This window comes from Haliotis rubra, unplaced genomic scaffold, assembly GCF_003918875.1.
Source record: "Haliotis rubra isolate DU_JTF1 unplaced genomic scaffold, ASM391887v1 Scf57, whole genome shotgun sequence".
In the NCBI taxonomy this organism is placed as follows: Eukaryota; Metazoa; Mollusca; class Gastropoda; order Lepetellida; family Haliotidae; genus Haliotis; species Haliotis rubra.
Window position 1 is genome coordinate 23,643 of NW_025767268.1, and position 25,389 is coordinate 49,031.

General features: G+C 41.0%; 2 protein-coding genes across 2 annotated transcripts; both read left to right on the plus strand.

Annotated features, from left to right (window-relative positions):
* The first annotated feature begins 264 nt into the window (after positions 1-264).
* On the plus strand, positions 265-12,018 carry LOC124254295 (solute carrier family 52, riboflavin transporter, member 3-B-like). The gene is made up of 5 exons (XM_046688209.1): positions 265-341; positions 6,917-7,069; positions 8,990-10,038; positions 10,557-10,831; positions 11,683-12,018. Exons 3-5 carry the CDS (start codon positions 9,033-9,035, stop codon positions 11,878-11,880), a joined length of 1,479 nt encoding a protein of 492 aa, XP_046544165.1. The 5' UTR covers positions 265-341; positions 6,917-7,069; positions 8,990-9,032; the 3' UTR covers positions 11,881-12,018.
* A 5,870-nt stretch (positions 12,019-17,888) lies between these two features.
* On the plus strand, positions 17,889-24,304 carry LOC124254233 (riboflavin transporter 2-like). Its single transcript, XM_046688119.1, has 6 exons — positions 17,889-18,016; positions 20,598-20,952; positions 21,017-21,023; positions 21,105-21,537; positions 21,961-22,235; positions 22,594-24,304. The coding sequence occupies exons 2-6, from the start codon at positions 20,657-20,659 to the stop codon at positions 22,789-22,791; spliced, it is 1,209 nt and encodes a 402-aa protein (XP_046544075.1). The 5' UTR covers positions 17,889-18,016; positions 20,598-20,656; the 3' UTR covers positions 22,792-24,304.
* Positions 24,305-25,389: the final 1,085 nt, after the last annotated feature.

The following is a 25,389-nucleotide window of genomic DNA, read 5'->3' on the forward strand; positions in this document are numbered from 1 at the left end:
AATTACCTCCTCACACCTCTTATACTTATTACCACCATGCGGATGTCAAGTTTCTAATTCTCTTCAATATATAATCCTTTCATACACGACTGGCATAACAATGACACATAGAACCGGATTTTGTTATCAGGTGTATCGGATCTCATCATTTCATCGCTTACGTTTGAATGATATGACATAAGGATTTCCATATATGCATATATTTCCGTAGATCTCGTCAAAGAGAATACAGCCTTATGTCCATATGCGTTTCTATGTCCTCGTCGTATGTAGCACATCGACATATATACTGTCAGTGCGGACTTCTCAATGTGGGAATTAGTTCAAACCGAAGAAATAGCGTGAGTAAAAACCTTTTTAGTTGGTTATACAATATATGAGTTCCAGTTCAGTCTCAGTTTCAAGGGGCGGTGGGGTAGCCTAATGGTTAAAGCGTTGGCTCGTCATGCCGAAGACCCGGGTTCGAATCCCCACATGGGCACAATGTGTGAAGCCAATTTCTGGTGTCCCCCGCCGTGATGTTGCTGGAATATTGCTAAAAGCGGCGTAAAACCAAACTCAGTCAGTCAGTCTCAGTTTCAAAAGACCTGCGCATCATGCTCAGTCAGCTGTATATAAGAATTATGTTTACAGTTAAAGACAACAATAGACAGATAAAGACAGTGGGTTGTCTTAGACTTATTGATGACAGACAAGGCAAATTAGTGAGTGAATTTAGTTTTACGCCGCACTCAGCAATATTCCAGCTATATAGCGGCGGTCTGTAAATCGAGTATCGACCAGATGATCCAGTGATCAGCAGCATGACCATGCAATTGAGATACGATGACAACCAAGTCAGCGAGCCTGACCATCCCATCACGTTATTCGCCTCTTACATAAAGCATGGGTTACTGAAGATCAGTTCTACCCCGGATCTTCACGGGTCAAGGCAAAGGAGACAACCAATTAAGGTTATATATCTCTTAATATAAATAGCAGTAATTAATGAACGTGATAGAGTGGATCAGTGGGCTGATAAGTCGATATACAATGCAGTGGTGTTGAGTATTAATCATGGAAATTAGCGTTATTCAAGTAAAACTTCAAATAAGTTCTTCATGTCTTGACTACGTAGTTTTAAGACTTTGAAATTTAATGTGTATCAAGATACATGATCTGTCATGAATCAGTTGCTATGACAATACGATCGGAGTCTCACACAATGTGGCAGAGCGGAAAGACAACATGGCGAGATGAAGGTAAAGAGAGTAAGTGTTGACAAAGCTTGCAACTTATATAACGTTAATGTAAGTATACTCAGCGTCATTATTAACGGATCACCTAGGTCCTTAGGGGGTGTTCCCGTTTTGCCTCACGCAAAAAATCCGCTGATGCGCGATAATCCCTTAAACAAGAGGGGATTAACTTATAGTCTGTTTTGGCTATATGTACACCCTATTACTTCATCTCGATTTTTTCATTTCAGCAATTCAACATTTTTTGTGTAATTTCTCTTCATGATTAAATTCATAAATACACATTTCGTACATTTTCAGAAAATGGTAACTGAAGACACTAAAATAAATAAATAAATATGTTTTCATAAATATACATAAAGATTTTTGTTCATAAATAATACATAAATAATAATTATTCCAACACAGGGACACCAACTAGGTCTGAGACAAGATCCCCTTGAATTTGGAATGAACTGAATTTTGCAATGAGGGAACCATGTCTACATTCTTTATATACAGGCACAATGGCAGAAATAATCATTTGAATACGTTTCACTCAATTTAGCTGATATAATTCGAGTTCACTCAAATTAGTTACTAGAAATCGAGTGCACCCGAAACACCCTTGTAATTATTGAGTTTGAACTCTGTCAAACGCTCATGTCCCCTAAATGAGACTATGGGTGATAACTCCTCACTGAAAACAGACTATAGCCGGCAAACTAGCGGACAGTTACTCTTAATCTGTTATCATGACATCAGCTGTCCGGCAAAGTGGGGTATGACCGTACGTAGGCGTGAAACCTGAACCTATACCATCACGCGTTATTAGGTCGTAGGGTGGTGACATCGTGATTAACCGTCGAAGAACATTTTCAAAACACACGCTTCAGGACAGACAGTGGTGTAACCACTGCAATACATGACAGGAAGCAGTCAATGTTGGTAAAATTGGTGTATTCCCGATGCAACTGAAGTGCACTCTTGAAAGTTTAAAATACGACCTATTCTTATCTGTTTATATGCTTGAATAATGTCTCGATGATCCATCGCAAATAAAACGTACATGAATACAAAATTAACAAATCAGTATCTTCAACATCAGCATTTAAACATTAGTTAAATATTCAAGATAAAGATTTCAACTTATTTCTTGATGTAAATTCAACCCATCAGCTCAAATCTACATCCTCGGGAGATGGGGCGGTGGGGTAGCCTAGTGCTTAAAGCGTTGGCTCGTCACGCCGAAAGCCTGGGTTCGATTCCCCACATGGGTACAGTGTATGAAGCCCATTTCTGGTGTCCCTCGCCGTGCTCTTGCTGGAGTATTGCTAAAGCGGTGTAAAACCATACTCACTCACTCCTCGGGAGATATGTATTTGTTGGGATCAATGGAATTACTGCAAACGCTGTACGTTCAAATTGTTTTGAAGATTATTATGCCATCATTATTTCCATGACGTCACAGTCTAATGTCACCACTAACCTCTCTACTGCTGAAGCTAGTTAGACACTCTAGACAATGACTGTCACTTTTCACAGATGGGTGATATAAAGAATGTCTCCCCGTGCCTCGTGATGTCAACTATATGAACACTCGTTGATAAAAGATATAATTCCCGTATATATGTAATATCATAAGACACATGTGAGAACAGTGTGCTTTAAATTAGTACACGGCACTGTCTACACTGGCACATAGTCTGTCACACAGACCCTGAAACAAATATATCCAAGGAAGAGCCATGCAAGTCTAGAAAATGTGGCAAATCTAGATTACCACAGTTTCTGAAAACGAAGAAAGTCTTTGTGTCCTTTTTCATTATATCTTATGATTATTATTTTCTCTCTGTATGATATGTTCATTTCAGAGAATAGATGTTAGTCCAACCCATACACATAAACTCACAAAGACGCGTGTGCACCTACACACCCACTCACATATAGATACACACTGGACACACTCACATATAGATACACACTGGGACGAACAAATGTAACAAGACACAAGTCACGTGTACTCAAACGAGTCTGATAAGGAGCTAACGTTTCGTTTCTGTTATGGAATTAGTACATCACATTTGAACCTACCCATAATTTAGCAACAGTGTACATAGGCGAGACAAACAAACAGTGTGGAGTTGAGATCAAGTGTATTAACCTAAACCAACAGTCCCTGTTTGACATAGCTCTTGACACCTTGGCCTTCTGCTAAGCGCTTTAAGTGATTCAACACTGTGCCAGCTGTTGGTCACTCAGACTGGAATTACTTATGGCAGTATCTAATGTACAAGCAGGTCATTTTAAAAAGAAACAACTCGAAGGTGAGTAATCTTTATGCGTCAGTGTTTAAAATATGTCATAAGCCTAAGCATGTTGCGTTTATATATGGCCACTTTCGCTTTGGCTGCTAGTCGTAACACCCGTGAATGCCCGGGTTAGAATTGGTCTTCAGCAACCAATGCTTGTCGTAAGAGGCGACTAACCGGATCGGGTGGTCAGGCTCGCTGACTTGGTTATTATTGGTCTTCATTTACCAATGCTTGTCGTAATAAACAACTAACGGGATCGGGTGGTCAGTCATCGGTTCCCAATTGCGTAGATCAATGCTCATGCTGTTAATCACTGGATTGTCTGGTCCAGACCCGATTATTTACAGACCGCCGCCACAAAGCTGCAATATTGCGTTTATGATTATGGAGCAATCATTTGAATTTTTAGGGACGTACAAACAGCAATAACCTGATTTACCTTTAAAATACCATATTCCTCTCGTTGTCGCAAAAAACAACATAATGTACCGCTTTTTTGTAAACTACATTAAAGTTGATGAGTGCCGCTATTTTCTTATTAATTTTTCAAACAATATTTGTACAACTGAGCATCACTTACTGTTGAAAAGAGCACATACGAAAAAAGAATTGTTACTTCCCTAGTTCACATTGACGAACATTAAGATCGACCTGTCTCAAGGTTTTGTCTGACACAATGGGGACAGTTGTATCCCGGGCGTGTGGGTAGTTACTGGATGCCGATAAGGACGGGTTTGTCTGACCTTGGCCAAATTATCTTCAGGTCGCGGCTATAGCCCAGGATTACTTGATAGGGGCATTAAACATCATTTAATTTTCGCTCAAAACAAGATAATAAATATATGAATACCCTGATAAATATTTGGGAATCATGAAATATAAATGTTATTAACAAGTGTTGGAATAAAGATAAGTATTGATGATAAGCAGCCTAGACATGAATCTTTATGTCTGCAAAACTTAACACCAAAACACAAACTGCACGTGTTGAACACAGTAGCGCCTCACATGTGCGTATGGTGTCATTCCTGACTTTCCTGACACTTTCAAGGAAGCCCGATTAACGTATGTGGCACAATGTTTCTGTCAGGTATGTTGATTCTGCTTTCACAGAGTTGTGATTCACTTGATTTCATACACTTTGAACTCGCGTGCGGAGTCTGCAAGACGCGGAACGCCGACTGGTCATTTGCGTACTGGAAACTGGCAGACGTCAGCGTGAACTAGCCAACATGCTTTATGTTTCAGTCTGCGTTTTGCAGACTACATGTTAATCTACTGATCTACTGTTGAATGAAGTTGGTGCAAACCTTCATCTGGCTACTGGAGTACGAGTTACGGTTAGAAAATGCCTACGTGCCCCTTATCTCATGCTAGCTTGTCTCGCATTGTGAATCCATTCACAGAACATTCCTTGCCCACTGACGTCAGCTGTGTGCACCACGGAATTCGGGTATTTGTCACCGGTCACCTGATTCCTGTATTGTCAGACAAGTACCGACTTACTATGCACTACCTGGACAGGCCTGGTTGTATGTAGGTACTTCGAAATGAAAGTCCTATCGGTAATTCTCCGTATTGTTAACGAAGAGTTACTGGACATGTGCTGATCATATGACCATTGGGTCAACGTCTTACGATGGATGAACTTGGACAGGCTCTGAAAGAGGAGTTAGAAAGGCTCAAATTGTCAGAGATTCAGATGAAGTATGTCTCGTCGAGAGAAGGAATCTTTGACAAAACGTCACAGTATCACACACTACTGATCCAAAATCGTCAAATATGACATTTCCTATCTTACTTTAATCCCCCTGAAGGTCGTTGGTCGTCACAATATGTACTGTCGCACTTCACTACCGATTCTTTTCCTATTCGTTCATGATTCTGGTACAACTATAGCAAGAAACAAATACTTCTCACAATTTTAGAAATTTACAGCTATTGCCGAGAGTTTTTCTTACTGTTTTAATGAGCACATTGTCAAATTATGGGGCGAGAAATATGTACACAGGGAAACAATTGGAGACAAATACAAAAAGACTTTGAAATAGCATCTTTGATACCATAAAGGTGTGTATTGTAGCTAGACACATAAAGTGTATTGCTAGTGATAGTTCATACACGATTGCAGTCACATCTACGTGGATGCTGATACTGATCAAGGGGCTGGAATGAATAGAAGGCGTATATAGGTATATCATCCACAGCTGTTGCTCATCTCTGTGTGAAATAAATGCTTTATCGGATATCAAAGAGATTACAACCAGCGGACTTTCATACGATAAATCATCGTATTCACGGAGCTGATTTTAGGATGGTATTTAAACCCGATATAAGAGCGAAAACGCCACTGTGAGCTGTGTATGGGAAATACCGCCGATTTCATACTTGGACTTTCACTGCAAAAAAGTGTAATTGGAAGGTATGTTTCACAGACAGATTGGACTATGTAAATGTAGCAGGAAGTCAGTTGCTGTTAATGTTTTACTTTGTAGTTATACGACTTGGATATAAATCTATCTATATCTGTTATGTGTATGTATCATGTCAAAGTTAAATCTGGCTGAAGTCAGATAAGTGTGCAACATGCTGCGCATACAATGAACATGTTATGGAACACATTTTTTTTCGCATTAGTTTTATATTTCGACCAGCTGTAGTGAACGACTAAAACCTGAAAATGGGTCTAATGTGAAAAGTAAATGCCGACTCGTGTTTCATGGTAGTTGAAACGAAACAGACAAGAAATGAATGTTCGATGGTTTGGATTTGAAATTGTATCATTTGGATGTGGACCTTAGGACGCTTTGAAAACGTTTATGAGGTTTTTGGTCGAATCCAATTTTAAATTTCAACCATAAAGTGTATTACGTTTCTTATTATTCACCGACTTCTAAAAAGCCAATCAAACAGACCGCATCTTCCTTTTGTCAGACATTTTAATATAATCCGACTTATTTGAAGTAGATACTTTAATCATCGAAACCTAGCTTACAGGTGAAATATCGCTAGGGTAGATGCCTTTCACGTCACTGAGAGATCATCGATGACTATACCCGTGAACATACGGGTTAGAATTGGTCTTCAGCAACCCATGCTTGTCGTAAGAGGCGACGAACGGAATCGGGTGGTCAGGCTCGCTGACTTGGTTAACACATGTCATCGTATCACAATTGAGTAGATCAATGCTCATGCTGTTGATCGCTTGATTGTCTGGTCCATACTCGATTATTTACAGACCGCCGCTATATAGCTGTAATATTGCTGATTGCGGCGTAAAAAAACAAACCAACCAATCATCGATGACTATGACGTCACGATCACTTTGCCACAGATGGCAGCTGTACCTTTTATTATCAAGACACTGGTTATTACTGTTTGCAGACTGAAAGATTGGAAGAATACTTTTGGATGATAGAATAGAATCCCACCTTCGAGCATCGAATTCGACATCAGCTAAACCAGCATTCGCCGACAGAAACTTCGGAGGTTTGAATTTTATCGACTGGTGTGAATTTCACGTCCAAAGAAACTGGGGTGAGTTTCTCTATTCCGCATCTATTACAGGCGTCATCACTTTATGTCTAAGGTGGTGCTACTCCTCTCTTCCCTTAAGGCGTCACTACCATCTCTTCTCTGCCACTTCTCCCCCTGTTCTTCTGCTTGCATTGGTATATAGAGAATCGTAAAAATATATTCACTCATAAACCACTCTGGGGTATTCTATAAGAATGCTTTCCACTGGACTTCACTGATTCGACATTAGCAACCATAGCTATTAGTATGCATATGTATGTAGGATAACCTCCATAGCAACCATAGCTATTAGTATGCATATGTATGTAGGATAACCTCCATAGCAACCATAGCTATTAGTATGCATATGTATGTAGGATAACCTCCATAGCAACCATAGCTATTAGTATGCATATGTATGTAGGATAACCTCCATAGCAACCATAGCTACTAGTATGCCTATGTATGTAGGATAACGTCCATAGCAACCATAGCTATTAGTATGCATATGTATGTAGGATAACCTCCATAGCAACCATAGCTACTAGTATGCCTATGTATGTAGGATAACGTCCATAGCAACCATAGCTATTAGTATGCCTATGTATGTAGGATAACCTCCATAGCAACCATAGCTATTAGTATGCATATGTATGTAGGATAATCTCCATAGCAACCATTGATATTACTATGCATATGTATGTAGGATAACCTCCATAGCAACCATAGCTATTAGTTTGCATATGTATGTAGGATAACCTCCATAGCAACCATAGCTATTAGTTTGCATATGTTATAGGATAACCTCCATAGCAACCATAGCTATTAGTATGCATATGTATGTAGGATAACCTCCATACAGCCGGCCAAAGTTGATTGCATGCCCCATTGTACGGCTCTGTGTCATATTTCCTATCACAGATAGGCGGTATGTATAGTGTATTATTTCTTTTCCTCACAAGGCTTTCACTTCATACAGTGGTGATATCATTTTTTTCTTCACTCAGTGACGATATCACATTTATCCACAGTCTGCAGCGCTTCGTTCAGAATACGTACAGTCCGTTTTGGTTATGTTGCAATTATTAGATTTTGTGTTAGTGAGCAATTCATCGGTCTCAAATGAAACCAAACGGACTGTAGGCGATAGTCCCGAAGTGGATTCGACGTACTTGCACAACCGTCGTAGGTGAGGTGAGGTGAGGTGAGGTGAGGTGAAATTGGGTTTAACGTCGTGCTTGAGAACATTTCGCTCATATCACAACCGTCGTAAAAGGCATAAGATCTTAAAATGTCAGTACATCTTCGTCCAAAACAGAGACATTACTCTTCCCATAATCACGTAAAGCGGTATACTGAATGCAGCGTCCATCTGGTTATACCGACTACATCATATACAGCTGCCTATTCATCGCTATCAAACTGTTTGCAAGTCTGTACAATCATGACTCGAAAAAAACACAAAAAACAGTTATTCTTGAAATAGCCTCTGTAGGGAAATAGAGAAATATTGCACCACAACAATGCTTTTGTTGCAATATGTAACGGATCATAGATTTAGTTACAGTAATATCTAGTCTCTGAACATATGAACATGAGCAATTAGTTTTGTTTTCTTGTTGTGTCAGCTGGAGTAAAATATGTTGCAGTTACCATTCAATGCGTGGAATTTGGTTTCCAAGGCATATACAATATGTGGTGTTTTTGATATACAAACGTAGGTATATATTTTCCGAAAATGAGAGTTCTGAAATTATCTTAATGGAATTAAATGAAAATGAGCCAAGAGACAAGTGCAGTTATCTAGAATTGTCAAAAACATAGACTTACTTTGGCTTATACTTGCCAAATGTCAAACCTGCATTGGCTCTAACTGTTATATTTGTTTCAGAGTGTGTTTGAAGGACTACGTTTCAATGAACATTATTCCTGGTTTTGCAGCTGCAGCTGAAGAAGATACCACGCCTTCGTGCAAACCCCAGCAATGAAAGTGTCTAGTCAACGCGTCAGTGTTGTTGTATACATCCTGGTCATTCTCTTTGGAATAGCCTCCTGGGTGGACATCAACGGTTTGTGGGTGGAGCTTCCCATCATGGTCCAGGAGCTACCGGAGGGGTGGAATCTACCCTCGTATATGGTTGTCTTAATCCAGTTGGCTAATCTAGGGCCTCTCATCTTCACACTGACCAGTGTCAAATGCCCACGACGTCTTCCAGAGAAGGGCACCATCTACTGTATCATCACTGTAGGAGCATCTGCGTGTGTCCTCTTGGTGTTCTTCTGGAGAGAGACTGCAGTGATCGGTGGCGTTCATCGCAGCGTAGCTTTGTTAAGTCTCAATTTCTTCCTAGCTCTTGTTGACACGACTTCTTCAGTTGCATTTCTCCCTTTCATGGCCATATTTAAACCTGCATACATGACTGCGTATTTTATAGGCGAAGGCTTTAGTGGACTTCTCCCTGGCTTGATGGGACTCGCGCAGGGTGCCGGGCGTGTTGTGTGTGTGAATCATACTGTAACCAACAATGTTACAGTTAATGAAACCACTTTTGTGGAGGAAGCCTATAGAATCATACCAACCTACGTAGACAACAACTTCTCCATTGAAGTCTTCTTCGCCTTCATCGGAGGAATGATTGTGACGTCAGGGATCGCGTTCACGCTCCTAAACTACCATCCTCGGTGTAAAAGGGAATATGCAGCTTGTCCATCCTCCACAATCAAAGGGAAAGATGATAGTTACATTAAGGCCGAGTTTCACTATTGTAAAGATGAAGTTGAACTCAGCGAGGAGAAAGGACATTGTCAAGTTATTGCTAAGCTCATCGACTCTGAAGATGAAATGATTGCCTTCAGTGATGTTGGCAAATCAAACCCCTCTCCTGTTGCCCTTGAGAATTATGACGTGTTAAATGACAACAACAGTGTTTCTTCCGAGAACTCACAAGGAATAACAAGACTACAATACATGGCTTCACTGCTTCTGACGGGTAATTTTCTTAAATTCCAATCGTTTTAATAGGGGGAAATATCCGACAGATGATAATTGAATTTATGAAAAACATAAATGGATCGAAAGTGCGGAAACTAGTAATGAAGGAATTGTAAGTAAGTAAATCTCTAATGAAAAGAATGAGTGAGTGGAAAGTGTGTATGAATGAATGAACTGAATGAATTGAAAGAAGGTACACTGGAGATCGTTATTCGATGGTGATATATACATATGATATATGTTGTTTCGGCGACTGTCAGCATGGTAGTATTTTTCGTTCAAATAAGACACGATGGACACCCTCAATATATTCATGTCACAAAACGCGCTTACTTTATACAGCACTGTTACAAGCTGAGTGTGTTGTTTTACCTCGAAAGGGATGCATTTCTAAAATGCTGAATATGTTTTTTGTTTTATAAGAGTATTTTTGTCAATTGTGGACGAGTTCGAATTTGCTTCATTTCGTATTTCACTATACAGTTGAGATAAAGAATTTATGCATTGATATTACAGGCTGGCTAAATGCTTTGACAAACGCCGTACTGGTATCGGTGCAGACCTATTCATGCCTCCCCTACAGCACCAGCTCGTACTACATGACTGTCACACTATCTAACGTAGCCAATCCCCTGGCTTCCTTCATGGCCTTCTTTGTGTACGTCACTTCCGTGCCTGCGCTGTTGGTCCTGTCTCTGATTGGCTCTCTACTCGGGGCATACATCATGGGTGCTGCAGTTATGAGTCCGTATCCTGTTCTTATTGGTACGGATGCTGGTGGACCTCTCATGGTAAGTAAGACTTTGACTTGAACACTACGGACTCTTTCTAAACAGGACTTACTGTAATCTGTCTCAATTTTCTACATATGTAAGAGTACCTATTATTGTCTTTAAAAGACTTCATGGAGATTTGGGGGGCGGCGGGGTAGCCTAGTGGTTAAAGCGTTGGCTCGTCACGCCAAAAACCCGGGTTCGATTTCCCACATGGGCACAATGTGTGAAGCCCATTTCTGGTGTCCCTCGCCGTGATATTGCTGGAATACTGCTAAAAGCGGCGCAAAACTAAACTCAGTCAGTCAGTCAGTCAGTCATAGAGATTTGGTACTAAATTTGGTACTAAATACATTTACTCAAACCCTGTAAACTGTCAGGTTTTAGCGAGTTCGGGAATTCTGAGTATACAGCGAAACAACACATGCGTGAAGACATTAAACGAAGACTCCAACTCTCCATAATATAAGTGTCTGCTAAATGATGAGTTGAATTGTGATTACGCCGTATGTATATGTATATGAATCACTAGAGTTGATACCAGGTGTTCGCGAAATGTGTGTGAAAATTCAAATTTGGGAATTGCATCAGACATTATGTTGGTTCAAATCTACAAATGTGTTTTACGTTCACAATAAGGCACCCTGAAGCCTTTACATAGGCTTTGATTGCTGGAACCTTGATCAAACATCTTTTGAACAAGAGTTATATATGTATTCTTGAAAATCGCCGTAAAAGCGCATGTTCCCATGACTGTTCCACCAAACTGGTGAACTGCTGTGAAAACAACAGTATCTCCCGGCAAGTCTTTAACTGTGATTTAGGAATACATATCACTGGTTGTAGTTTAATAGCATCCTCTGTTCCAGGTGTCGGTGTGGGTGGTCTGCATCTTCATCCTCACCTACGTCAAGGTGTCACTGGCTTCGCTCTTCAGGGTGGAAGGCAAGAAAGGCCTGCTTCACTGCGGAGTAGCAACACAAGTCGGCTCCGCCATCGGCGGCGTCCTGATGTTCATCCTCGTCAACGTTTTGAATCTGTTTGTCATGGTTTACCCATGTTCATGAAGCTTTCAGACACGTGAAGGTATCTGATGCATACCGTTCAGTAGACTCATTGGGTTTTCAGATACACGAGGTCCATGTATTCAATAGTTGTATTCTGTTATAACCAATATATACAATATACAGATGGTACCTATGTTAGTGGGTTTTTTCTTTCTTTGTTATATTCTCCCTTCATTGAGCATCCTGAGACTATCAAATGGTGTCTCTGTTCTGCCACATTGTTTCTGATTTATCATTGCGAATAAAATACAGGTTTCAGAAAAAACAAATGCAGGTGATACAACATCTGATGTTTGAGGACGTGTCATATAACGGTTATGCTTCATCCGGGCTTTATGGGAGGTGGGCAGTGGTTAAAGCGTTCCGTCATCACGTCGAAGACTAAATAACTTGATAACTGCACACGTAAATACAACATCCGGGCTTTGAGTAAAACGACTCAAACGGCGATTTTGCATCATGGACTTGAGCAAAAATGATGAAAAACGGCAGTTCTGCATCCGAGTCCTGAACGACAACAGTGCAAACGATAATTTTATAGTTGGGCTTTCAGTGACTATGGTGCAAAGCGACAATTCTACACCCAGGCTTTGAACGACAACAGTACAAACGACAATTTTATAGTTGGGCTTTCAATGACAACGGTGCAAAGCGAAAATTCTACATCCGGGCTTTGAACGACAACAGTGCAAACGACAATTTTATAGTTGGGCTTTCAGTGACAACGGTGCAAAGCGACTATTCTACAATTCTACAAAGCGACAATTCTTTGAGATACAACGACACATAGCACCAGTTATACATCCGGGCTTTGAGATACAACGACACATAACCCCAGTTATACATCCGGGCTTTGAGATACAGCTACACATAGCTCCAGTTATTCATCCAGGCTTTGAGATACAGCGACACATAGCCCCAGTTATACATCCAGGCTTTGAGATACAGCTACACATAGCCCCAGTTATACATCCAGGCTTTGAGATACAGCTACACATAGCCCCAGTTATACATCCAGGCTTTGAGATACAGCTACACATAGTCCCAGTTATACATCCAGGCTTTGAGATACAGCTACACATAGCCCCAGTTATACATCCAGGCTTTGAGATACAGCTACACATAGCTCCAGTTATACATCCTGGCTTTGAGATACAGCTACACATATCCCCAGTTATACATCCTGGCTTTGAGATACAGCTACACATAGCCCCAGTTATACATCCGGGCTTTGAGATACAGCTACACATAGCCCCAGTTATACATCCAGGCTTTGAGCCAACGACACATAGCCCCAGTTATACATCCAGGCTTTGAGCCAACGACACATAGCCCCAGTTATACATCCAGGCTTTGAGATACAGCTACACATAGCCCCAGTTATACATCCAGGCTTTGAGCCAACGACACATATCCCCAGTTATACATCCAGGCTTTGAGATACAGCTACACATATCCCCAGTTATACATCCTGGCTTTGAGATACAGCTACACATATCCCCAGTTATACATCCGGGCTTTGAGATACAGCTACACATAGCCCCAGTTATACATCCAGGCTTTGAGCCAACGACACATAGCCCCAGTTATACATCCAGGCTTTGAGATACAGCTACACATAGCCCCAGTTATACATCCAGACTTTGAGATACAGCTACACATAGCTCCAGTTATGCATCCAGGCTTTGAGATACAGCTACACATAGCCCCAGTTATACATCCGAGCTTTGAGATACAGCTACACATAGCCCCAGTTATACATCCGGGCTTTGAGATACAGCTACACATAGCTCCAGTTATACATCCGGGCTTTGAGTCAACGACACATAGCCCCAGTTATACATCCAGGCTTTGAGATACAGCTACACATAGCCCCAGTTATACATCCAGGCTTTGAGTCAACGACACATAGCCCCAGTTATACATCCAGGCTTTGAGATACAGCTACACATAGCCCCAGTTATACATCCAGGCTTTGAGATACAGCTACACATAGCTCCAGTTATACATCCAGGCTTTGAGATACAGCTACACATAGCTCCAGTTATACATCCAGGCTTTGAGATACAGCTACACATAGCCCCAGTTATACATCCGGGCTTTGAGATACAGCTACACATAGCCCCAGTTATACATCCAGGCTTTGAGTCAACGACACATAGCCCCAGTTATACATCCGGGCTTTGAGATACAGCTACACATAGCCCCAGTTATACATCCAGGCTTTGAGATACAGCTACACATAGCCCCAGTTATACATCCGAGCTTTGAGATACAGCTACACATAGCCCCAGTTATACATCCGGGCTTTGAGTCAACGACACATAGCCCCAGTTATACATCCGAGCTTTGAGATACAGCTACACATAGCCCCAGTTATACATCCGGGCTTTGAGTCAACGACACATAGCCCCAGTTATACATCCGGGCTTTGAGATACAGCTACACATAGCCCCAGTTATACATCCAGGCTTTGAGTCAACGACACATAGCCCCAGTTATACATCCGGGCTTTGAGATACAGCTACACATAGCCCCAGTTATACATCCAGGCTTTGAGATACAGCTACACATAGCCCCAGTTATACATCCGGGCTTTGAGATACAGCTACACATAGCCCTGGTTATACATCCGGGCTTTGAGATACAACGACACATAACCCCAGTTATACATCCGGGCGTTGAGATACAGCTACACATAGCCCCAGTTATACATCCAGGCTTTGAGATACAGCTACACATAGCCCCAGTAATACATCCGGGCTTTGAGATACAGCTACACATAGCCCCAGTTACACATCCAGGCTTTGAGATACGACATAAAACCCCAGTTATACATCCAGGCTTTGAGATACAACATATAACCCCAGTTATACATCCAGGCTTTGAGATACAACGACACATAACCCCAGTTATACATCCGGGCGTTGCGATACAGCTATACATAGCCCCAGTTATACATCCAGACTTTGAGATACGACATATAACCCCAGTTATACATCCAGGCTTTGAGATACAGCTACACATAGCCCCAGTTATACATCCGGGCTTTGAGATACAGCTACACATAGCCCCAGTTATACATCCGGGCTTTGAGATACAGCTACACATAGCCCCAGTTATACATCCGGGCTTTGAGATACAGCAACACATAGCTCCAGTTATACATCCAGGCTTTGAGATACAGCTACACATAGCCCCAGTTATACATCCGGGCTTTGAGATACAGCTACACATAGCCCTAGTTATACATCCGGGCTTTGAGATACAGCTACACATAGCCCTAGTTATACATCCGGGCTTTGAGATACAGCTACACATAGCCCCAGTTATACATCCGGGCTTTGAGATACAGCTACACATAGCCCTAGTTATACATCCGGGCTTTGAGATACAGCTACACATAGCCCTAGTTATACATCCGGGCTTTGAGATACAGCTACACATAGCCCTAGTTATACATCCAGGCTTTGAGCCACCAGGATACAAACAACAATTCTGCCTTTGGGCTTGGAATGACAACGATGCATACGAAAGTTGTGAAACCCGGTTTTGAGCGACAAAGATACAAACAGCAATTCTACATTCACAAGGTATTCGTCACATAACTCAATCTGTCCGGAATGAAAGCTTTCCATTCCAGCTCTGTGATAATGCGTTATGGCCCAATGATGATTGACCATTCTGTTTCAATGTGCCCAGAGATAAGATTCGTTGGATAAATATTAGCTTGTAAAGCCTGTCAAAGTTAATTAATATTTAAGACCTTATCATATGCACATCTGTTAGCATGTCAACACACGGAAGCTTCTGAAGCGTGAAGATAAGGGTGTAAAACAGCTCTAGCAGACATAAATGCTAGCATTTGAACCTACTGAAACAATGCTCTCGTCGTTATAAAAAATAACGCCAGGTTTCACACAGTTTGCATTAAAGCGGGGGTGGGGTGTGTGAGACCAAATGTTACCCAAGAACAAAGCGCGTCTGGGCTGGATATTGGAGCTATACAAATAGTAGTAATATCATGGTGATGATGAAATGTTTTTCCACAGACTTCTATAGTAACGTTATAGTGTTAAATAACCAGTCCGTTAACATGTATATGTATGCACAGTAGGGGTTTAAGGTCTCAATACATACACAGGATGAACACACCGACTCCAGTTTCGCACCAAATGTCACTCACTTAATATACCCCAAACTATCTCTGTACACATTCAGCATAAGTCATTGTGCTAAAAATTATTGAAGATTTAATTACTGAATGTACATTTAAAAAGCACAAAAATCTAGCACAAAACATCACTCAGTCACAGCTGTCAGATCATTCTGTCAGCAGTGGAGGCTATATAAACTACGGAATCTGATAATCTGACTTGTTTTTTTTTTGTTTTTGGGGTTTTTTAGGGGGTTCACCAGTCCTGTCGTGCAATATTCACCTTCCAGACGAGGGTTGTTTCAGCATTTTCTGGTGAATACAGTTCTTAAACACAGCTATAATATTCGTTTACATACGAGTTTACTTCGTTGTAGATAATTAGCAAGATACGCTACAACGCTGCCATGTACTTTTCTTCTATGTCGTTAAACCCCTTCAGAAACTCCTCCGATTGTTTGAGAATATTTGCGAAAGGTAATTGCCCTTCCATGGGACCAACTGGTTTTATACCCCTGGGGCGTCGACACAAGCTTTACTAGCCCCACATGGGTACAATTAGACTAATGCTTAGTCTCTGAATATATATAATTTTGATAGTAACAAACAAGCCCATTTAAATTGAAAAGGAGCCCCAGGGAGACCAGAGATTCAGAACCTGAGGAAATCTAGACTTGCTTTATTTAGGGCTTTAGCACTGCAGAGAGAGCTTGACAGTGGGGAAATAATGTGGTTCAGGGACTGTGAGACAGACTAGGGTACAATGTGTGAAGCCCATTTCTGGTGTCCCCCGCCGTGCTGGAAAAGCGCTAAAAACGGCTAAAACTAAACTCAGTCACCCTTTCTTTGGTGTGAACATGACCCACCGCGCGCTTACAGCCAAATGGTCCCATAAAACAATAAAATCATCAATTAATTTTCAGATACTAGTACATTTGTGGATGTTTTTAAAAAGGAGCTATATCGGTTCAGTTATTTTGTTTAAGTGAATTGTGAAGGAGACCCAGCAGTATCTCCAATAGGGATAATATAAAATAAGGTTGGGACAAAATATCAGCGCTTACTTTTTAAAAAAAAAATACTCAGTGAGACCCCTGCCCCAACCGCCACCGTCATATGCCCACATTATTTGCTCTACACATGCAGGGGAGTAAAATGTGTCATGATTCGCTTGTTTTACCTACATGAATGGAAGTACAAACGAAAGAACACACTGTGGGGTAACGCACGCTCCCCCCTCCCCCCAAAAAAAAATTAATAGTAATAAAATAAAAAAAAATAAAAAAAAATAATAATAATAATAAAATATGTAAATTATAAAAATTAAAATTACCCCAAGAAAAACAGCAACAAAAAAACAACAAAAATAACAAAAAGAACAACAACAACAAACAAGCAATAAAAACAAAACATAAAAAGAACAAAATACACAAGAAAATTACATATTTTGAAAAGTCTTACGATTGTGACTTACAGGTCAGAAACACTGTGTACCTGCATATCTAGTATAAACTCGCCAATGCATGAAGCAGAAAATAAAGGAAAGGGATCCCTAAACAGGCAGTCAAACAAATCCCGAATCAGAACCTCAGCGAAATCTACGGCGAAATTATTGCTTATTCACGCGTTGATATATGATATCGGTGTGTTTAGAGGGAAATCTGATATTTATCCCTGACGTCTGAGATCTTGATCCTGTCAACAACAAATTACGACACACACAACAAAAGCATCAACAAATTTGAACTAAGCAGGTACAAACTTAAGTAGGTCACAAACATTCCCACCGCATGCATAACCACATTGTGTATCTACAAAGGTCACGAACCCGTCCTATCTTTACACTGGGACAACTTGACATTGACCTTACGTACGACGATACACCGCCACCTTGAGGGAGGTAACGCCATCTATGTGATACACTAGTGTCTTGTGTCGTATGTAAACCTTCAGGACTCCAGGCGATACATCGGCATACAGGTAGGTCATGCAATGGAATCCTTTGAAAAATACAATTTACCTGTGTAAGCTATCATCGCTTTCTGTAATCTTAATCGAGTCTGTAGTTCTTAAAGTATCATGTTGAAACACTACTGACGGCATTGAGCCAAGTAAATACAACCAACACAAGTAACAGTTACAACGACATCAGCTATGAAAACATGCTCTGGAGGACAATGTTGACAAATTCACGGGTATTGGTAACATAATCTTAGGTATCTGAAATTATTTGAATATGTGGATAATTACGTAGACACAATTGCAAACCGCGGTTAGTAAGACGATGTGGAAACCGAATTGATGTTGTTACATGGTGAACTTAGTCAAATCTCAAACAGGCATCACCATATATAACAGGTTTGTATAGTTTGGCATGAAATGCATGTGGATCCGTTTTTTTGTAAATATATCCAAAAGGTTGTAGCCATATATCCCAAATATATAGCCACTGTCTGGCAGCAGTATGGTTTGCATTGACCCAGGTCTCATCCAGATATATGGGTTCGAACCCATCCTCTCTTGCCTGCTTAATTTCTCTCAGATAGTTACACCTTATTTTCACAATATCAGATCTCCCACACATTACAAGTTTCCGGTTTGCTACCTTCTTGTACTTGTATCCAAATTTGAGTAGAAACGTTAATGTCGTGATCCTCTGCAAGGATGTGTTTTAACTTTCTTGTGGACAGGTGTTCATTTCTAGCAAATAGCCGGCGAATGACACCTCTGATGACCCTGATGTCAAAGAATCTAACTTTGAATGCCTACCTTTTTGTACATGGTTTTGTTTATTGGTTGTTGGTTTATTTTTCACAATTTCTAGCACGTTCTTTTTCATGCCAAGAGCAAAAGTTGTACGTTTCATGTAATCCGACACCTTATAAATCGGTTTGCAACGTTTGCTCTCTTTTAAAAAAAATTTCAACACATTTCTAATTAAACGTTTAGCATCATCTGAATAAACTTTCATGATGACAGCTAGAAGTAGTCAATGTGAATGATCCAAACGGTCTATCACTGTGCAGTGCACGGGTAACTATCATGAACTGCACGTGCATTTACCTTTATGACCCAACACTGCCGCTGTAACAGGTCATTGGCTCCCTCCCTCTGCAAGCCGTCTGCGTTCTGCTGTTTATTTTGTTGACAGTTACATAGACAGATTCTTTACTTCAAATGCTTAAAATCGGTGATTTACAATGTGATTAGGTTGTCTGACAAAACATCCACTTGCACAGTTTGAGATCGATTGGGTCATTGGATGAAGAGATATTTACAAAAAAACGGGTCCAAATGCATTTCATGTCAAACTATTTTTTTTATAGTTGCGGTGGCAGTGGACGTGTTTAGGAGTATGCATATGAGAACCGACTTTCTTTAATTCTTTAGCATTGTATAAATCTCATAACGCTTCACTTTGTCGCGAAACATATCTTTTGCATATTAAATCTGAAGGACACAGACGAATCTTATGTTTGTTTAGAAATCAATTAGACATATAAGCCGAAAATGCGTTTATGGTGATAAAGATGAAATATTGGGCTGTAAACACCCTTAACATTGGGCTGTAAAGATCCTAATGTTGATATAAATGAGCGCATAATGTACAAGTGTCCTCATTTTACAAAAGAGAAAAAATGTTTATTCCAAAATGTGATATCAATATTTCGTTTTGTATTCGCAAGCTTTGCCAATCATGCCACCCTGTGATTTACTGTTAATGTTACCAAAGTTCTTTTGTTGTTTTTTCAGGGTATTTTTTAAAAAGCAAAAGAATAGATAACACAATGTTTAATTATCATTTGTACTGTAGGTCCACAATAAAAGGAAAAAAACCACATGTATCTTAATTTCTTATTGGTTTTGATTCTGAACTATGTTCTAAAATTCATTAATGTCTCAAGTCTTCCATGATTAATATATTTGTATGGTCATGAGCGTTAACATATCATATGAAAAGTTTTCGTTTCGTCGTTCACAATTTTTATTAAAGCACATTAAAACGTTTGTCTTTATCTCGTTCCAAACTCCAACAATGAAACAAGAAATTAGGTTTGTCATGTTCACAACTCTCTACATATCACGAAAGTAAGGTCACACAGTTCTGACAACCTGTTATGCAGAGTTGCGTCCCTTAGGCCTACTAGTACAGCTTGTGAGAATTCGAAGCCGTGGCCTCATTTTCAGCAAGTTATGAAAAGACCAGTGCTCCTATGTAATACCAGAGTGAAAAACAACCAAGACCTGAGTTTTCGTACACAATGAACAATAAGATTGGTTGGTTGCTATGTTGTTTAAAGCCGCACTCAGCAATAGTCCAGATATATGGCGACGGTCTGTAAATAATGAAGTCTGGACCGGAAAATCCAGTGACCAACATCATGAACATCGATCTACGCAATTGGGATACAATGACAAGCATCACCCAAGTCAACGAGCCTGACCGGCCGATCCCCTTAGATGCCTCTTTCGACATACAGGGGTTGATGATGTCCATTTCTATCCCGAATCTGCAAAGGTAAATGTCATACCAATAATGATTGTGGTTATTTCTTTTCAGAAAGGGAACTTGGTTGCATACTTGGCGTATTCATCCCTTCAGTATCAATCCGGTACAAGATGGCGTGTGGCAAGGGTGTGAACGTTCTCGTCTACATCTTCATTATTCTATTTGGGGTGTCTTCGTGGGTGGACATCAATGGCATGTGGGTGGAGCTTCCCATCATGGTCCAGAAGCTCCCAGAGGGTTGGAATCTACCCTCGTTCATGGTTGTCCTAACCCAGCTGGCAAACATTGGACCCTTGCTCTACGCAGTTGTTGCCCACCGCGTTCCGGAGAAGGTCGTAATCTACATCATTATTGCCATAGGAGCAATAGCCTGTCTGTTACTGGTGTTTTATGGGAGGCTACTACAGTAGTTGCTGGGTATCCTCACAGCACTGCCATGATGAGTCTGTATTTCATCCTGTCTCTCGTAGACTGTGCGTCAAACGTCGTTCTCTTCCCTTTCATGGCCATCTTCAAGCCAGCTTATCTCACAGCATACTTCATAGGGGAAGGTTTTAGTGGACTTTTCCTGGACTTATTGGCCTTGCTCAAGGCGCTGGACGCATCGTCTGCCGCAACATCACAACGTTCAACGTCACCGTCAACGGATCAGTATCTTCCATAAAGCCCGATTTCATGGATGAAAATTTCTCCTTTGAATTGTTTATGTCTATAATCAGTGGGATTATTGTCATTTCTGGAATATCATTTACCTTTCTCATTTTTCATCCAATGAGCAAAAAGGAATATGTCAAGAATCAAGAAAGTGGGGAGAAACTATCCCCTTTAAAGACGACTGAGAATCCAGAAGACTTGTGTGTAAATGGGGAACATGCTGAAGAGGAAAGTGCAATACCACTCACTGCGCAGGAGAAGCTGCAGACGACGGAACCCGACCAGGAAACCCACGTCAAACGTTTTGGACGAAAATTATACCTGCTCGCGTTGGTTGGTAAGTAGCCCTGATCCCTGGTAAAAATCAACGATCAAACTCCAGGGCTGGGATTACATTGCTAAATAATTCCCAGAAAGAAAATTATGCTTCTGACTCTTGTAAAAAGAATATGTCTGCCACATGTACATGTTTTTCCTGTAAAAAGAAATTAGACTCATATTTTTTTAAAAGAAAATATCTGCTTTTGCTACTTCAATTCAACTCAATTCAATTCAATTCTTTATTCTCATAAACCATCTTGGTGGTACACGAGCATATATCGTAAATATATATATAATACAAATTCAAATTCAAGATGGCAGACAAACAAAAGAAAACTACATACTGAAGCTGAAATAATTGCATGCAAAATCAAGGAAATCCATGATTAATATTGCAACACAGGTTCCTGCGTCCAAAAATATAGCTGTCCTATTTCAGGTTGGGTGAACTGTTTGAGGAATTCGGCGCTGTTGGCAGTTCAGTCCTTCTCTTGTCTACCTTACGGTGTAACCCAGTACCATCTGGCTGTAACTCTGGCAAATCTAGCCAATCCATTAGCTTGTTTCTTTGACCTTTTCGTCCATGTCACTTCCGTTCCTGCGCTGTCCTCTCTGACTCTGCTGGGATCTCTTTTCGGGGCGTACATCATGGCGGCAGCTGTCATGAGTCCGGTTCCAGTTCTTGTAGGAACATTGGCTGGATCAATCTTGATTGTAAGTACCGTAAACAATAGTGTTTCGACATCAAGTGAAGTTTTCTTACAGAAGTGGTAAACTTCACATCTTAATGTAATTTGTTTGTAATGCTTGTCGTAAGAGGCGATCGGGTGGTCAGGCTCACTGACTTGATTGACACATGTCACGGTATCCCAATTGCGTAGACGATGCTCATGACGTTGATCACTGGATTGTCTGGTCCAGACTCGATTATTTACAGACCACCGCCATATAGCTGGAATATTGCTGAGTGTGGCGTAAAACTAAACTCACTAACTCCCTCTTTGAGGACAACCAGAGGCAAACCTATGTTCATTCAGCATATTCCAGAACAAATGATATCCTTGTTTTCCAGGTGTCGGCGTGGGTGGTCTGCATCTTCATCCTCACCTACGTCAAGGTGTCACTGGCGTCGCTCTTCAGGGTGGAAGGCAAGAAAGGCCTGCTTCACTGCGGAGTGGCAACACAAGTCGGCTCTGCCATTGGTGGCGTCCTGATGTTCGTCCTCGTCAACGTTTTGAATCTCTTCAAATCTGTCGACCCTTGCTCTTGATTTTAACAACAGGGAAGCATGTATTTGTTACAGGACGTTGGAGCACATATGTTGTAGCCCATTACCAATATAATATCCACTGTCTTCCTGCGTCACCTTCCGCATACAAAATTATCTGGTATCTGAAAGGTCAAAGTCGTGAAAGAGTGAGTGAGTGAGTATGGTTCTACGACGCTTTAAGCAATATTCCAGCAATATCACGGCGGGGGACACCAGAAATGGGCTTCACACATTGAACCCATGTGGGTAATCGAACCCGGGTCTTCAGCGTCACGAGCGAAAGCTTTAACCACTAGGCTACCTCACCGCCCAGAAACATCATGAAACAGACCACGTAACATTAACTGATGATATTCATGAAGTCTTGGTGCAACCTTTAGGTTCTCTAAATCGTAGCAAAATTATGGATGCGGCATAAACAACTTTCACTCACTCACTCTAAATTGTAGCAAACATCGTCTGTGTCCCCCACGTTTCACCACATCCAGGACAAATGTGTTATATTTGTATTCATTTCTATCCAAAATTCACTATCATCGGAAATATTCAAAACATCCTTAGCCGATATCTCACGTCTTATATACAAGTAGGATGGATTGCCTTCATCTTGTTCGCGATTTCGGTCACATGATATGCAATACCGTGTATGCTCGCATGTTCCCTTGATTTGCATGGGAATAACACCGCATTTGTTTTGTTTTGCCTGTATTACCATCATGAAATCTAATCCTTCACCGTGATACAATATTTGTAATGAATTTCGGTATCTATACATATTCACACTCGATGATATTAATATATTTGTTATATACAGTACACACCTCCTCTTTACTGTGTTGGGTGCACTGGCGAACATGAGAATGGAGTGACCTTCAATTCACACTGATTGATGAAACGGGCACGGGTGACTTTGATGAACAAGGTGCCGCAGTTTCCTGCACAGAGTTCTGTCCCTTAGGGGAGCAGGAATTAGGACTAAGGCAGTGGGTTCGCATTGATTATGATATTAGCTTCATCAACACTGTGTCCGTACATTTGCAGTGATGTGGGATATCCTCTCTCTCGTCAAGCTCACACGCTGTCCTGTGTCTGAAATACTGTTCCAAGCCGTTATATACTCACTCGCTCAGTTATTCAACCATTCGCTCCGCAGTATGACTTGAAGCACTTGATACTGTGGAAGATACGAGTATGAGAGATATTGTGAATCAGTATGTGAGTGAGTGAGTTGGGTTTTACGCCGATTTTAGCAATATTCCAGCAATATCACGGCGGGGGGACACCAGAAATGGGCTTCACACATTGTGCCCATGTGGGGATTCGAACCCGGGTCTTCAGCGTCACGAGCTGACGCTTTAACCATTAGGCTACCCCACCGCCCTGAATCAGTATGTGAAATAGATACTGTTTAATGATTGTTTAGTCTGGTCCTTTCCTACGGCCATGAATGAATGATTTGATTTCATTTATATTCCATTGTGAATCATTCTGTGAAATAAATATTGTTGAATGATTGTTGGGTCAGTTCCTTTCCTACGGACAGATATTTTACATGTATCAGTATACTGAATATGAGATCAACCTAATATCTACGTACTGGCGTGTTATGAAGAAGTAAATGAGGATGATTGTTCTCCTGTTTTAAGATACCAGCATCATGAAGGCCGGGAACATCAGAAAGGCCTTCAACATTCTTCCTGTGTTGGAAACAGGTGTACACGTATCTTTTCAGATTAAGCTTTCAGAGTATAAAAAAGTTTTAAAGCGTCACATTTTGATACTGGGAACCGTTGAACGTGGGTTCGAATCCAAGGCTCTGCTTATGTCCCTTGGTGAGTGAGTTTAGTTTACGCCGCACTTATCCAGCGATAATCCAGCGATATGGCGGCAGTCTGTTATAATCGAGTATGGAGCAGATAATCCAGAGCCCAACATCATGAGCATCGATCTACGCATCTGGTATACGATGACACGTGTCAAACAAGCCAGTGAGCTTGACCACCCGATCCCGTTAGTCGCCTCTTAAGGTAAGCATGGGTTACTGAAGATCAGTTCTAACCCGGATCTTCACGGGTCTGTCCTTTGGTGTGTCAACGGTTAAACTTCTACCTCTCACATTAAGCCCGTGTTTGTGTCACGCTTGCTTAAGGTTTTGTTTGCATTTGTTTGTTGTTTAACGCCACACTCAGCAACATTCCAGCCATATGACTGCTGTCTGTAAAATTGGGAAATTGGGAAATACGACATGCATCAATCAAGTGAGCGAGCCGAACCACCCGATCTCGTTAGTCGCCTCTACGACAAGCATGAGTTGCTGAAAACCAATTCTAACCCGGATCTTCACGAGTCCGCTCGTATAAATGACATCTCGTCACAACAGAGTGGGATGAACATGAAAGGTGGGTTTGGTTTCCGCCGCCTTGAACAGTATTATAAATATATATTTCACATGACATGTAACCTTGCCTCGGGAGTAAATCTTAAGTGAAAGATGTCTTAGAGAATAGCATCAGGAGTAATAGTATGGGAAATAGTACTTCAGTTACAGCAGGACTGAATGGGAGATAAACCTCGAAATGATGGAGATCTTGGAGAACA